The sequence below is a fragment of the Myxine glutinosa genome, chromosome 5, assembly GCF_964187855.1.
Source record: "Myxine glutinosa chromosome 5, kmMyxGlut1.1, whole genome shotgun sequence".
Classification (NCBI taxonomy): Eukaryota; Metazoa; Chordata; class Myxini; order Myxiniformes; family Myxinidae; genus Myxine; species Myxine glutinosa.
In genome coordinates, this window is record NC_136265.1 from 26,899,397 (window position 1) to 26,915,343 (window position 15,947).

The 15,947-nt window shown below is 44.8% G+C and overlaps 1 protein-coding gene across 1 annotated transcript in view; it reads left to right on the forward strand.

Moving 5' to 3' along the window:
- Positions 1–15,947, forward strand: part of SHMT1 (serine hydroxymethyltransferase 1) — an 80,708-nt gene that overhangs the window by 22,458 nt on the left and 42,303 nt on the right. The window contains exons 7-11 of the mRNA XM_068117583.2: positions 1,199–1,411; positions 7,562–7,678; positions 7,790–7,912; positions 8,054–8,170; positions 8,450–8,560. Of these exons, the coding sequence (XP_067973684.2) occupies positions 1,199–1,411; positions 7,562–7,678; positions 7,790–7,912; positions 8,054–8,170; positions 8,450–8,560 (681 nt within the window). The remainder of the gene's footprint in view (positions 1–1,198; positions 1,412–7,561; positions 7,679–7,789; positions 7,913–8,053; positions 8,171–8,449; positions 8,561–15,947) is intronic.

Sequence of the window (15,947 nt, forward strand, 5' to 3'; positions counted from 1 at the left end):
TGAAGCTGGAAGGTGTGAAAAACATTTTGCTGCCTTGGAGACATGCTGAATGGAGAAGGTGGATCAGACTCGGCAACGGTTGCTGGAGTGAGAAGTGCATGGAAGAAGTTTCGGGAACTGAGTGGTGTGCTGACGAAAAGGGGAGTGTCGTTGAAGCTGAAGGGAAAGGTGTATGCTGCATGTGTGAGAAGTGTTGTGATTTATGGGAGCGAGACATGGGTAATGAACGTAGAGCAGCAATGAAGGCTGGAAAGGGTAGAAATGCGAATGGTTCGGTGGATGTGTGGAGTATCGTTGAGAGAGAGGAAGACAAATGATGAATTGCAAAAGATAATGGGAATGAAGCCTGTGATGGATGCTGTGAAGAGAAACACGTTGAAACGGTTTGGTCATGTATTGAGGAAGGATGAAATGACTGGTTGAGAAGAGTGATGGAAATGAATGTAGAAGGAAGTAGAGGACGGGGAAGACCGAGAAAGACTTGGCTAAAGGTGGTGGAAGAAGAAATGCGGGCAAAGGGGTTAACAGGGGGAGATTCAGAAAATAGGGCAAAATGGAGAAGATTGTCATGGGGCCTGCAAGGCTAACCCCCGCTCTAGCAGGGAAAATGGCCTTAAAATGCCTTGTTGTTGTATTCACCCAACCGTACGGAACTTCACATCAGGATTTAAATTTTTGTTTTTGTCACGAATGTTGTTGAAAGTTTATTTTCTATATTAATGTTATTTAATTTATGATTGGAGTTATGCTGTTTGGAATGAAAAAAGAGATATCGAGTTCAAGTGAATGATGATATACCGTGACGGTTTCTACTTTCTAAACGTGAAATTCGCGGATCGCCATATGCAGATTCGCCATTGACTGGGTATGGAACAAACGTCCCCGTTTGTTTGCGAATGGGTACGTTTTTCATGGAAGTCCTTCACAAACTTGCTGTCCATGTCTGACGTGCGACTGAAGGTGCTACAGGAATGTGGAATTTATTGGTTTCATGCTTTAGCATTCGCCATTTCTGCATTGTCTGTGTGCTTCTGGCCTCCCACCCGTGCATGGCACGGGTACCTCACTTGTATGATAAAAGCACTTTGGTGTAATTGACATTATGTAATGCATATTGGAACACCATGGCCTATTCAAAGTTTACATGGAGCGTGAATAAGCTGCGTTGTGTTTGCATTTCCCTCTCCACTGGCACAAGGCGTGAGCTGTTATTCCCGCAACCTCGACTACGAGCGTATGCGCGCCATTGCCGATGAGAATTCGGCGTACCTTATGGCAGACATGGCGCATGTGAGCGGCTTGGTGGCGGCGGAGGTGATTCCTTCCCCGTTCCCACACAGTCACATCGTCACGACAACAACTCACAAAACTCTTAGGGGCTGTCGTGCTGGGATTATCTTCTTCCGCAAAGGTGAGTAATGAGACATGGTTGTCTTTACCAACCTGATGATGTTAATATGCTGTGCATAAAATGGTCGGAAACATCCTGATGGTGTTATTCTAATTGGATAATATAAGTGAAGAAGCCGTCCTTACAGATGGGTTATTTGCCACAGAATTGGCGTATTACCCCTTCCCATCGGAATCCGTGCCCTGCTGTAATTACGTAGTCTCTTGTCGACTTGCATATTTACATAGAGAGAACTGAGGCCTTCCACCACACCCTGAACCCCCACGACACTTCTCCAATTCCAATATAATAAAAGTACATTGCACGTTCTCACAATAAACTGCCGATGTGCATCCCCGCATGCCTACCACAGTACCACAGTGTTTTTCATGATATCTGTGTTTTCTCTAAAGAAGACTAAAATGGTAGGGGTAGCAGTAACAGCTCGGGCTTTTGATCAGACGAGCCATGAGCATCACTCACGACGGGCTCTGTACCGGATGGATGAAATATTTTACGGCAAGATTATTTGTCAATTCTTTTCCCAAAATACTGGCATTCGATTCCAAGGCATGTTCACATTCGTCACATCACCATATTGTGTCACGTAACAGTACGAAAGGGAACGGCACAACTCGGTTTCAAGAAATATGGCTGCCACCGAAGATTTGATTAAGGGACTTTATTTGATTGTGGGAAAACCCTGGCACAAGCCGTCCTTCCAAGGCCTCCTCTACCATCGTGGATTTGAAAACCGGAACTGATTTCAGCTAATTGATTTCGTTTCGGGATGGAAAACGGCAAAAAAAATCATTGTTTTTAACCCCACGCCTGCAAAGCGAAAACTGGGGTTAAGCTAAGCAATTGGTTAACTTCTGTCTGTCCATCTGTCCATGCGCAGGTACCACTGGGTTACATGTTACCAGTGGCAGTCCCAAAAGACTGACCTGACTAACATTGAATGTTATTCTTCGGCAAAACTTTACCAATAAATTTTGACACTCGCACTCACAGGTCAGGGAAACTTTGAGATTATCCATCTTCTTCGTATTCCAATGAAGTCCAATGCCCAAATTCCATTAAAGTCCAATGTCCAAATCCTATTATTACTTGGCAATTGGTCACCAGCGTTGACACCAATACAAATTTAAATTACGGACCCGAGGCATCAAATAGCGACATATAATCTAACAAACAGCTTCAAATGGAACACCTCGCTGCCATTGGAGCATTTAAATTGCCTCGGATGCGGCAATAAATGGGAATCGTTGCTCCCAGCTTACCGACTCGATGACAGAAGACGCCATTTGCATTTTTCCTGCTTCCATCCCGACCGGTTTAGAATCCCGTGCGGGCACGGGCAACTTCTTAGTTACAATAAGGCCCATGTCCAAATTCCAATAAAATCCCATGTCCTTTTTCTCAAGACTGCATGGGGAAAGGTGTTCTATGAACTCTCTCGTGTACAAGGGGAAATGGTTCAGAATAAACAGAACTGTTAAGCATGTAGGTGTTGAGCTAGGCTGCTTAGGCCTCCTCTATCAGGCTGGAGTAAATGAGAACTTTACAGAATGAGAGACATCTGCTAAGACTGCAGGGCAGCACTTACCATTTTTAAAGTCTTTGGTATGACTCGGCCAGCGTTCGAACCTCCGTCACTCGCAGCAGACACTCCATCCATAGCAGCTATGCATCTCCTGCAGGGGTTAACACAATACTTATTACCCTGCACACACAAAGCGAAACGTTGGGTTAAGCAATTGGTTCACTTCTCTTTGTCTCCCCATGTGTCTACAAACGTCAGTTTATGATCGAGGAAAATGTTGATTTCAATTGAATGATATACAGTACTAGCAGGTGTTACCTGGGATCGGTGGGATGCCCAACTTTTGGAGCGTGTTGGACATTGAAAAGCCATGGAGTTATTGGTTTCATGGTGGTTACCATTTTGCTTGCAGGCCAGCAGCAGCACTGCCTGACCCCACATCCCAATATACACTTTATAGCGTCGTCTGGTGGCCTAAAAAACAGACAAGGTCAACGCGTGGTAGCTTAAAACCTTGTCAAGACCCCCAAAATTTTGGGCCTCTAGGTGCTATGGTTCAGCCGTGAAACAATTACGTACAAATGCACAAACAAATACACAAACACTTGAAAATATATATTTCCATTTTGAACATGAATCATAAAACTAATCTGTACAAACCGTAGGTGGATGGAGGTTATGTTTTCAGCCCTGTCTTTTTGTTTGTCTGTTTGTGAGCAAGATATCTCAAAAGGTTTTGGAAAGATTCAAACGAAATTTGGTGGAGAGGTTGGGTATGTGACAAGGACGAAATGATTGGATTTTGGTGAAGATCCGGATTCGGATCCGGCTTGTGGAAATTTAAAAGTGGTTCTTCACCATTGGGAGATGGGGCCAAAACCGACTTATAGCAGGATATCCAGAAAAGTTATGGACGGGTTTGGATGAAACTTGGTGGACAGGTTGTGTGTGACAAGGAAGAATCGATTGGATTTTGGTGAAGATCTGACTATGGATTCGGATACGATAATTATTTAATTTCTCAAGTGATTCTTCACCATTGAGAGACAGGGCTAAAAACTATACGTAGCACGATATCTCAAAAAGTTATGGAGGAATTTGGACGAAACATGGTGGAGAGATTGTGTGTGTGAGAAGGACGAATCGATTCGATTTTGGTGAAGATCTGAATATGGATACGGATACGAGAATTATTTAATTCTTAAGTGATTCTTCACCAGTGGGAAATCGGGCAAAAAGCGATGATACCACATGATATTTAAAAATGTTATGGACAAGTTATGACTAAACCTGGTGGACGAGTTGGTGAGGTGACAAGAACAAGCCGATTAGATTTTGGTTCAGGTCCGAATCCAGATCCGGCCGATCAGTGGGATACAAAACAAACTGTTCAGCCTGGCGGAGGTATGCGCTCTACCGAGTGCCATTGGAGTTGGCTCTGAATTTGTCAGAGGAGTGAGATAATTTTACTCTGTCTGCTTGTCTGACGACAACAACAACAACAACAGGCATTTTAAGGCCATTTTCCCTGCTAGAGCGGGGGTTAGCCTTGCGGTCTCCATGACAATCTTCTCCATTGTGCCCTATTTTCTGCATCTCCCCTTGTTTAACCCCCTTGCCCGCATTTCTTCTTCCACCACCTTTAGCCAAGGCTTTCTCGGTCTTCCCCGTCCTCTACTTCCTTCTACATTCATTTCCATCACTCTTCTCAACCAGTCACTTTCATCTTTCCTCAACACATGACCAAACCATCTCAACCTGTTCCTCTTCACAGCATCAATCACAGGCTCTATTCCCATCATCTTTCGCAATTCATCATTTGTCTTCCTCTCTCTCAACGACACTCCGCACATCCACCGAACCATTCGCATTTCCACCTTTTCCAGCCTTCGTTGCTGCTCTGCGTTCATTACCCATGTCTCGCTCCCATAAATCATAACACTTCTCACACATGCAGCACACACCTTTCCCTTCAGCTTCAACGACACTCCCCTCCTCATCAGCATGCCACTCAGTTCCCGAAACTTCTTCTATGCACATCTCACTCCAGCAACCGTTGCCGAGTCTGATCCACCTACTCCATTCAGCATGTCTCCTATGTAGCAAAATGTTTTCACACCTTCCAGCTTCATGCCATCTCCAAGATCCAACTCAACATTTCCTCCATCTGCAGCTCTCTCTGTGCACACCTTACACTTGAATGTAGCTGCCACACACTGGTTAATGACCCTCTCAGACCACTACATTTTTGATGAACCCACTCGGTGCACATTGTACATTGAATGGAGTTCACTCCGACACCCTTCCTGCACAGAGCACACGACCACTTCCCAGTTCTTTCCACCTCACCACATGCTTTACCACTTGCCATCACCTTCGTCTTTCCGATATTCACCTTCAGACCCTTTGTCTCCACAGATGCCTTCCACTTGTTCATCTTCTCCTTCAGTCCATCCATACTTTCTGCAATCAATACCAGATCATCTGCATACAACAACGACCATGCCAAACCCTCTTTTATGTTCCGAGCCAGCACCTCCATCACAGCTACAAATAGTAGTGGACTTAGTACCGGCCCCTGATGCACTCCCACCTTCACCTCCAACTCACCACTGTTCCCGTCCTTCATCCTTACAGCTGTGCGCCCTCTTTCGTACATTGCCAGCACTGCTATGATCAACCATTCCTCCACTCCTAACTTCCTCAATGCCCACGTCACTACTTCACGTGGAACCCTATCGAATGCTTTCTCCAGATCAACAAACCCAAGAAACAACTTCTTCCTCTTCTCCATGTACTTCTCCTGCAACTGCCTTACAATAAAAAGCTTGTCTGTCATTCCTCTTCCTGGCATAAATCCAAACTGCATTTCGGCGATCTTCACTTTCTTCCCCTGTACCCTTCGCCTTCTGCCACTCCTTGAACTTCTTCCTCTTCTCCTCAATCCTCTTTCCAACTTCATCATCCCACCACCATGTTTCCGAGTGCCTCGGTGGTCCTTTTGTCCATCCACATACCTCACCAACGGCTCCCAACAGACTATCTTTCATTGACATCCAACCACTTTGAAGCTCAACCACATCAGCCTCTACCATACTCAGCCTCTCTTTTAAAGCCTCCCTCACTGTCGCCTCTTTCAACCTCCACACCTTTATTCTCGGTTGGTACTTCACCCGCCGAGCTCTCCTCGCACCTTTCACCCTTATATCGCAGACAACCAAGTGGTGCTGTGAAACAGCCTCCTTCCCCGGGATCGCCTTTGTGTCCCGGAGGTGCCCCCTGTCTCGCCTACGCACCATCAGGTAGTCAACGGTTGTCGTCGACCCACCTGACGTGTATGTAACAAGCTTATTATCCTCTTTCTGGAACTGAGTATTCCAAATCAACAAATCAGCTCCATCAGCAAACTCCAAAATCCTTTCACCTTCTTCATTCCTCACACCATATCCGTAACCCCCACGAACTCCCTCAAAACCGTCCATACTCCTTCCGACATGTCCATTTAGGTCTCCTCCTACCACAACAACTTCCTCATCTTTCACGTTTTCCATCAACTTCTCTATTGCGCACCAGAACTTGACCTTCTGTTCATCGCTCCGACCGACCTGTGGAGCATATCCCGAGATGACGTTCTTGTCTGACAGTCAAACAAAATTTAAAATCGTTTCAAACAGGAAACCTACTGTTCTTAAGGACGTCATAAACGACACACACAGGCACGAATAACTAATGTTCATGGTTAATAATGTGACGTAAAAGATGCTGCATCAATGGCCGTAAACGTCCGACCTTTAAAATCTCAATTTTATTTCAATTGAATTCTATACTTGGACATTGAAGAACGCAAATGACCTTATTGTCACTTTCGAAACCCTTCCGTTTAGACGTACTTGGACAAAATATTATGGCATTTTGCATCATCTCGACCAATCAAATTTGCTACTCACAGGCCCCCCCATACATGACACTTGCATCCATGCTCAAGGTTGTTTTTTTTGATGTTTATGCAGAACCTCTGGCCTTGCCCCCACAGCCCTCTCTGGGCTCTGTCCCCCAAATATTCCTACAGGTCGCACAAGATCTGCCTGCAACCCTCTTATGGTTAAACTGCCAAAATCAAGACTTTCTGCTCACCTTCACTCCTTCATTCCTCTTTTCTCCTGCCTCTGGAACAAACTCCCTCACTCTCTTCAATCCCACTCCACCCTCCAGGTCTTTAAAACAGCTGTTCACCACCATCTTATCCTCCCCCATCCAAAACCTTGATCTTTTCTACCCCTGCTAATTTCGGTCCCCTTGTGTTTTATACCTCTCTCCCCCCCCCCCCCCCCGCCTCCTGCCCCCAAGCCCTCTCCCTCCCACACTTCTCCCTGCTCTCAAATGTTGTGGTTGTGTGCTTCCCCTTCTCTCCCCATCTTGTCTTCTGCTCCCTCTTTTTGTATATTTTGTTTGTCTGGTTTGTTTTGTTTGTTTGTTTGTGAAATAAATGTTAGCTCTTTCACGAGCCTCGATTCAGTATACAAAAAAAAAAAAAAACCAAAAAAAACAACCTATTCTATCAATGTCCTGCTTTAAATATTTGAAAGAGTGCTGAAAAGGAAACGTTGACGTATGTTTGTAATTAGGTGTACGCAGCATTGACCCCAAGAGTGGGAAGGAGATTATGTACAACCTGGAGAATCCAATCAATCAGGCTGTGTTTCCTGGACTGCAGGGTGGACCACATAACCACGCTATTGCGGGTATGCTTACTCCTGCATAAGCATGCGGTGATGCACTACCCACTCGTCTCCATTGCCGAATATCCATCGGGCATGTAGAACTCATTTCTTTAATTATTTTTTTTTTTGCAGGTGTGGCGGTGGCACTTAAGCAGGCCTTCACGCCAGAATTCAAGATGTACCAACAGCAGGTTGTCATCAACTGCTGTGCGCTCTGCCAGGTCCTCTCCGAACACGGCTACGAGATCGTCACCGGTATGAGAGCTGATGGGTGCCTGCGCATCATTCCGGCCGCTGCATTATTAAGTGACTGACTTTATTCTCTTTGAGTCATTTGTCCCCTCCCTGTAATGGTTTGTGAACGTTTGAAATGTCAGATTTGATGTTGTTGTTCAGGTGGGTCGGACAACCACCTTCTTCTTGTCAACCTCAAGAAGCAAGGTACCGACGGTGGAAGAGCGGAAAAGGTTCTGGAAAACTGTAGCATCGCCTGTAATAAGAACACCTGCCCAGGTAATCGATAACAAACCCAGCCCATTCTGTTATTTAATTTGATGCCTGTTTGCCGAACTACTTTAATGCAATGGATTTTATCACAAAGTCAACAGAGTATTTACCGTGGCGAACGATGTGCCGCCGCTGATGGTCAGGAGCACCTAGTTTGCCAACTCATCCACCGACGTCTTTATCAACTTTTAGACACTAAGATCCATTGTTTATCTTGTCTACCAAGATGGGCCTGAACAAAGGCCTGGATTCTGTAGCATATAATGCAGTGCTGCCTCTCTGCAGGTGATAAGAGTGCTCTGCGCCCAAGCGGCCTACGTTTTGGCACACCGGCTCTGACATCCCGCGGCCTGCTCGAGGATGATTTCCGCCAGGTTGGACTTTTCATCCACAAGGGTGAGTAAACCCGTTATTTATGTCTGTTGTGTTCTTTACTGAGTTTCCTTCATAATGCCTAACTTGATCCTCATCACTGATTCATTCCTGCCTGCGGTTATCCTATCCATCCTCTCCACCTGGCGGTTGCAGACGAGCAGTTTGGTTTCTCAACGTGTAAGGCTAACACGACTGAGGGCAACTTCATTCACCCCATAAGGCTTGCAAGTAGTGTGTGTCTGTCTTCAGGCAAGCAACAATTCGTCATCTTACGAATCTCGAGGCCAAATTTTCCAACTAATATCCTCGCTCAAAGTCATGGTGGTGCCTTGTCTTGCCTGGCTCTGGTTTATGTTCCGCCTTAACCCCTCCCAACCCTCCCCCCCCTTCCCCCCGACCAACCCTCCCCCCTCCTCCTCCTTCTTGCTCGCCTGCTACTCCACTCGAGACTAGGAAGAATGTCTCACTTGTGTCTGCCTCAAAATCTTGTGAACCCAACCCATCCAGCTCTGTCCCCACCTTACCCCCTCTATCCCATCCTGCTCTGTCCCCACCTTACCCCTTCTAACACATCCCCTCTGTCCCCAGCTTACCCCCTCTATCCCATCCCGCTCTGTCCCCACCTTACCCCTTCTAACCCATCTCCTCTGTCCCCACCTTACCCCTTCTATCCCGTCCTGCTCTGTCCCCACCTTACCCCCTCTATCCCATCCTGCTGTCCCCACCTTACCCCCTCGAACCCATCCCGCTCTGTCCCCAGCTTACCACCTCTAACCCATCCTGCTGTCCCCACCTTACCCCCTCGAACCCATCCCGCTCTGTCCCCACCTTACCCCTTCTAACCCATCCCCTCTGTCCCCAGCTTACCCCCTCTATCCCATCCCACTCTGTCCCCACCTTACCCCTTCTAACCCATCCCCTCTGTCCCCACCTTACCCCTTCTAACCCATCCCCTCTGTCCCCACATTACCCCTTCTATCCCATCCTGCTCTGTCCCCACCTTACCCCCTCTATCCCATCCTGCTGTCCCCACCTTACCCCCTCTAACCCATCCCGCTCTGTCCCCAGCTTACCACCTCTAACCCATCCCGCTGTCCCCATCTTATCTCCTCTAACCCATCCCGCTCTGTCACTACCTTACGCCTTCTAACCCATCCCACTCTGTCCCTACCTTACCCCTTCTAACCCATCCGCTTTGTCCCTACATTTTTTTCTTTTTTTTTTACTTCTTTTTTTCCTTTCTATTTTTTTTTTTTTTTGTATACAAGATCGAGGCTCGTGAAAGAGCCAACATTAATCACACAAAAAGTCAAGCCGACATAAAACATATAATAAGGGGAGCTATAGACAAGATGGGGAGAAAAGGGGAAGGACACAAACACAACACTTGAGAGCAGGGACATCGAGAGATCTGTGGGAAGGAGAGGGCTTGGGGGGAGGTGGGAGAGGTGTAAAACACATGGACACTGCAAGGACTTCCAGGAAAGAAGTTGGAATTTCAAAAAAGTGGATCTGGGGTGAATTAGCAGGGGTAGAAAAGGTCAAGGTTTTGGATGGGGGAAGATAAGAGATGATGGTGAACAGCTGTTTTAAAGACCTGGAGGGAGGAGTGGGATTGAAGGGAGTTTGTTCCAAAGGTGGGAGAAAAGAGGAATGAAAGAGTGAAGGTGAGCAGTGAGTCTTGATTTTGGCAGTTTAACCAGAAGAGGGTTGCTGGCAGATCTTGTGCGACCTGTAGGAATATTTGGGGGACAGCACAGAGAGCTGGGGGAGCTAGGCCGGAGAGGAGTAGGTAGAAGACAGAAAGACCACCAACCTGCCTGCGGTGAGTGAGTGAAAGGCCCTCGGAGTTAGCTTCATCGTGGAAGATTCCAATGATACTGAAAGCTTTGGTTTCAACAGCGTGAAGCCGAGCTAGGTGTGAGGCAGGAGCACCAGCCCAGAGGGGAGAACAGTATGCCATTGAGCTGCGGATGAAAGCCTTGTATGTGGTGAGGAGCTCAGGTGTGCCAAGGAAGGACTTCGCACGACAGAGGATGCCCAGTCGGCGACTGGTTTTGGAGGCCAGCTTGGACATGTGGTTTTCCCAGGAAAGATCATGGCAGATAGTGAGACCCAAAAGCTTGAGCGACAGAACTTCTTGGAGAGGATTGTTGATAAAGTAGATGGCAGGGTTTTCCAGTCGGTATTTTAGGAGAGACATAGTAAGAGTGTGAGATTTGTCAGGATTGAAAGACATGTTCCACTTGTTTGACCAGTCTGATTTTGTCCAGGTCTGCAGAGAGTGAGGAGGCGGCAGACTGCCGATCTGAGGGATGAGGAATGGAGCGGCAGAGAGTGGAGTCATCAGAAAAGATATAGAGAGGATTTTAAAGGGAGTCGGAGAGATCATTGATGAAGACCAGAAAAACCACAGGGCCCAGAACACTGCCTTAGGGAACACCAGCCTGAACAGGAAGGGGAGATGAGAGAAACCCATTCAGGGCCACACGTTGACTACGACTAGAGAGGAAGTCTGCAAGTCATGCGTGGAGGTTTCCATGGATATCATTAGAGGAGAGTTTGGTGAGCAGAGCAGGGTTCCAGACCGTATCAAAGACACGTGATATGTCAAGGGAGACAGCTCTGATTTCCTGTTTGGCATTGAGGACCTCCATCCATTGTTGAGACAGCAGAAGCAGCATGTCCAGAGTAGAGTGACCTGGTCTGAAACCAAATTGATGATCCCCTTGGAGAAGTGGAAAGATTTGATATCCGAAGCAATGATGGATTCCATGACTTTGCTGATAATTGGGAGAAGGCTGATTGGTCTGTAGTTGCAAGGATCTGTTTTTGCATTTTTTTTGTGTAAAGTGGTGATGTTGGCTGATTTCCAAGCAGATGGAAGATGACCTTAAGCAAAAGAGAGGTTGAAGAGAACAGAGAGAGGGAGTGAAGGAGCGGCAGAGCAGGCTTTTAGGACCCGTGGGCTGATGCCGTCTGGTCCAGTTGCAGAATCATGGTCGAGGATTGACAGAAACTTCTCCACCTTGTCAGGAGAGAAGGACACACAGTCCAGGAGCAGCAGAGTATGGTGGGTACAGAGAGGGATGGGTTTGGGACACAAGATTTTGAGGCAAACACAGAGTTGAGGCATTCACCTTTTTCATGTGCGGAGTCAGCTCCGCAGTCAGTTTTTTTTTTTCAACTTCAATTGTTTATAAAATGTGATATCACGTATATTACAAATAGATTTGTGCAAAATAATTGTTTGAATTATGATTGGTTTAAACCATGACAAAACTGCAACTCGGGTACAGTCATTTATCTATATATCTACACATCTTGGCAGTGTCTGTGTTGACACTTAACGACTCCCTCAAACTTTTGTTTCCGTGGTTGTGAAGTGTTTTTAATAACGTTGTCGTGGTTTTGAATCACGTGGTGGTGAGGTATTTTGAATTATGTGGTGGTGAGGTGTTTTTAAATGATGTGGTGGTGAGGTGTTTTTAAATCACATGGTGGTGAGGTGTTTTTAAATCACATGGTGGTGAGGTGTTTTGATTTACGTGGTGGTGAGGTATTTATAATTACGTGGTGGTGAGGTGTTTTGAATTACGTGGTGGTGAGGTGTTTTGAATTACGTGGTGGTGAGGTGTTTTGAATTACGTGGTGGTGAGGTATTTATAATTACATGGTGGTGAGGTGTTTTTAAATGACGTGGTGGTGAGGTGTTTTTAATTTCGTGGCTGCGAGGTGTTTTATTGCATGTTTTATGGCTGTGAGGTGTTTTGAATTACTTGGTGGTGAGGTATATATACACAAAGAATTAAGTTAAGCACCCCTACACAACGAATTAAGGTAAGCACCCCCTAATATATATTCTTTGTGTATATGTATACATTGGCATATATTCTAAGGTATGTGAGATCAAATAATGATTGGTATGACATTAGCAATTATCCATTGATGAAATTGAGTGATCAAAGTGAAAAAAAGTGATTGGTTGAGTCAGTGATCCGATCACGTGGGTCCTACACACGTTATTGACGCAAAGATCGCTAGAGGTCTTCTCAGAACAATGACTGTACGTTAGAAAACATAAACGTCATCCACACTGTCCGTGATGGACCTATAGCTCCATACTTAAATTGAGGTGAAAATATGCCTAAAATTCCCAAAAAATTTCACCTTAAATTATTCAGAATAAAATATTGAAAACGGCATGATTGTTATGTTTTTATGTGACCATAATATCACTTCTCCAGAAAATATAGCAATATCATGGGTATATTACACTGTTTTGACGACAACAAACTTGTAATGTGCGAGGTTGTAAAAAAACGGGGGGGGTGCTTAACTTAATTCTTTGTGTATATATCTATATATATATATATCTGTTCAGTGTCTGTGTTGTGTTGTGTTGTGTTGTGTTGTTGTCTTGTCTTGTCACTGAACTACTTTCTCAAACATCTGTGAAATCGTACCAAACTTCTGGTATGCATATATCTCTCCCGTCGGTTTGTCCTGAGGGTATTGTTTTTTGAAAAATTTTCCAATTTTTTGTTTTATTTTTTTGGGAATTTTTTTGGGAAATTTTTTTTTTCAACTTCAATTGTTTATAAAATGTGATATCACGTATATTACAAATACATTTGTGCAACATAATTGTTTGAATTATGATTGGTTTAAACCATGACAAAACGGCAACTCGGGTACAGTCATTTATCTATAATTATATCAACACATCTGGGCAGTGTCTGTGTTGACACTTAACGACTCCCTCAAACTTTTGTTTCCGTGGTTGTGAAGTGTTTTTAATAACGTTGTGGTGGTTTTGAATCACGTGGTGGTGAGGTATTTTGAATTATGTGGTGGTGAGGTGTTTTTAAATGACATGGTGGTGAGGTGTTTTTAAATCACATGGTGGTGAGGTTTTTAAATCACATGGTGGTGAGGTGTTTTGATTTACGTGGTGGTGAGGTATTTATAATTACGTGGTGGTGAAGTGTTTTGAATTACTTGGTGGTGAGGTGTTTTTAATTTCGTGGTGGTGAGGTGTTTTTATTACGTGTTTTATGGCTGTGAGGTGTTTTTAATTTTGTGGTGGTGAGGTGTTTTTATTACGTGTTTTATGGCTGTGAGGTGTTTTTATTACGTGTTTTATGGCTGTGAGGTGTTTTTATTACGTGTTTGATGGATGTGAGGTGTTTTCAATTTCGTGGTGGTGAGGTGTTTTTAATTTTGTGGTGGTGAAGTGTTTTTAAATCACATAGTGGTGAGGTGTTTTGATTTATGTGGTGGTGAGGTATTTATAATTACGTGGTGGTGAGGTGTTTTGAATTACGTGGTGGTGAGGTGTTTTGAATTACGTGGTGGTGAGGTGTTTTTAAATGACGTGGTGGTGAGGTGTTTTTAATTTCGTGGCTGTGAGGTGTTTTATTACATGTTTTATGGCTGTGAGGTGTTTTGAATTACTTGGTGGTGAGGTATATATATCTATATATATATCTGTTCAGTGTCTGTGTTGTGTTGTTGTCTTGTCTTGTCACTGAACTACTTTCTCAAACATCTGTGGGATCGTACCAAACTTCTGGTATGCATATATCTCTCCCGTCGGTTTGTCCTGAGGGTATTTGTTTTGGAAAAAATTTCCAATTTTTATTCTTTTCGGGAATTTTTTTTTTCAACTTCAGTTGTTTATAAAATGTGATATCACGTATATTACAAATACATTTGTGCAAAATAATTGTTTGAATTATGATTGGTTTAAATCACGACAAAACGGCAACTCGGGTACAGTCATTTATCTATATATCGACACATCTGGGCAGTGTCTGTGTTGACACTTAAAGACTCCCTCAAACTTTTGTTTCCGTGTTTGTGAAGTGTTTTTAATAATAATAATAATAATAATAATAAAGGAGTCTTGTATAGCCCCATCAAGCAGAGTAAACGACCCTCATGGCACTTTACATTATCATGCGAACGCACACACACTGCACACACATACACAAACATACACACACACAGACACACTTTCACTCTTGCCCTATTCCTCTCCCTCCCCATTCAAAACCCACAGATGTGTACTCCCCCTCCTCCTCCCCTCCCTCCCCCGCACATGTACACAGACATACTCTCGATCTCTGTCCCACCTCAAACCAAAGGGGAAACAGGACTTAGACTTTGAAGGACTTGTGAAACAGATAGGTTTTGAGGGAGGTTTTAAAGGCAGGAAGAGAGTCAACATGTCGAACAGAGGAAGGCAAGTCATTCCAGAGCAGAGGTGCAGCAAAGGAAAAGTATTTCTCGCCAAACGACTTGGTGCTGGTGCGCGGTGGCTCTAAGGTCATCGAGTCGTCGCTTGAACGAAGCCGTCGCCGAGGTTCATAGAGAGTGAGCAAATCGGAGAGATAGTGAGGTCCCGTTCCACACAATGATTTATAACATAGTGTGCAAATTTTGTATTGCACACGAGCAGAGACAGGCAGCCAGTGTAAAGATTCAAGAAGCGGAGTAACATGGTCAGACTTCTTCACCTTACAGACAAGACGAGCGGAAGAGTTTTGAACCTTTTGTAATTTATCCAAGAAAACTGAGGGCAGCCAGCATACAAAGAATTACAATAGTCTAGCCTTGAGAGGACAAGGGCACAGACCAGAGTTAGAGCAACTTGAGGAGTAAGAAAGTGGCGATGGATGCGATCTTTCGCAGCTGAAAGTATGCTGATTTGCAAGTTTGAAGTACTTGCTTGGAAAATGTCATGTTACAGTCGAAAACCACACCAAGGTTCTTGGCTGACGAAACAAAGTTTACATCGGTTTCACCAACATGAATAGTGGTAGGAAGTGAACATTGTAGAGGACATCTGTGCGATCTTACAATCATCGACTCTGTTTTAGCATCGTTCAGCTGAAGTTTGTTTTGGGTCATCCACGCCTTCACGTCGGCAATACAGCCTTCTAACACTTCAACAGTGGGCACGATTTGTTGAATCGTGCTTCCTTTGTACAGCTGATTGTCGTCCGCAAAGGTGTGGTGATCAACTGAATGTCTGGCAACAAGATCAAATAGAGGCTGAGTGTACAAAAGAAAGAGGATAGGTCCCAGGACAGCCCTGGGGAACACCAAAGGAAAGCGGAGAAGGGGCTGATTTCTGGCCATTGACAACAACTGTTTGCACTCTGTCAGTAAGATAGGACATCAGCCAAGAAAGGGAAGTACCAGTTATACCAAATGTGATTTCAAGACGACGAATTAAGACACTATGGTCAATCGTGTCAAAGGCGGCAGACAAGTCCAAAAGAGCAAGAACGGAAACCTTACCACAGTCAAGAGAGGTCAGAAGATCATTGGTTATTCTTAGGAGAGCGGTCTCGGTGCTATGGCCTGGTCTATATGCTGACTGGCGAGAATAGAAAAGATT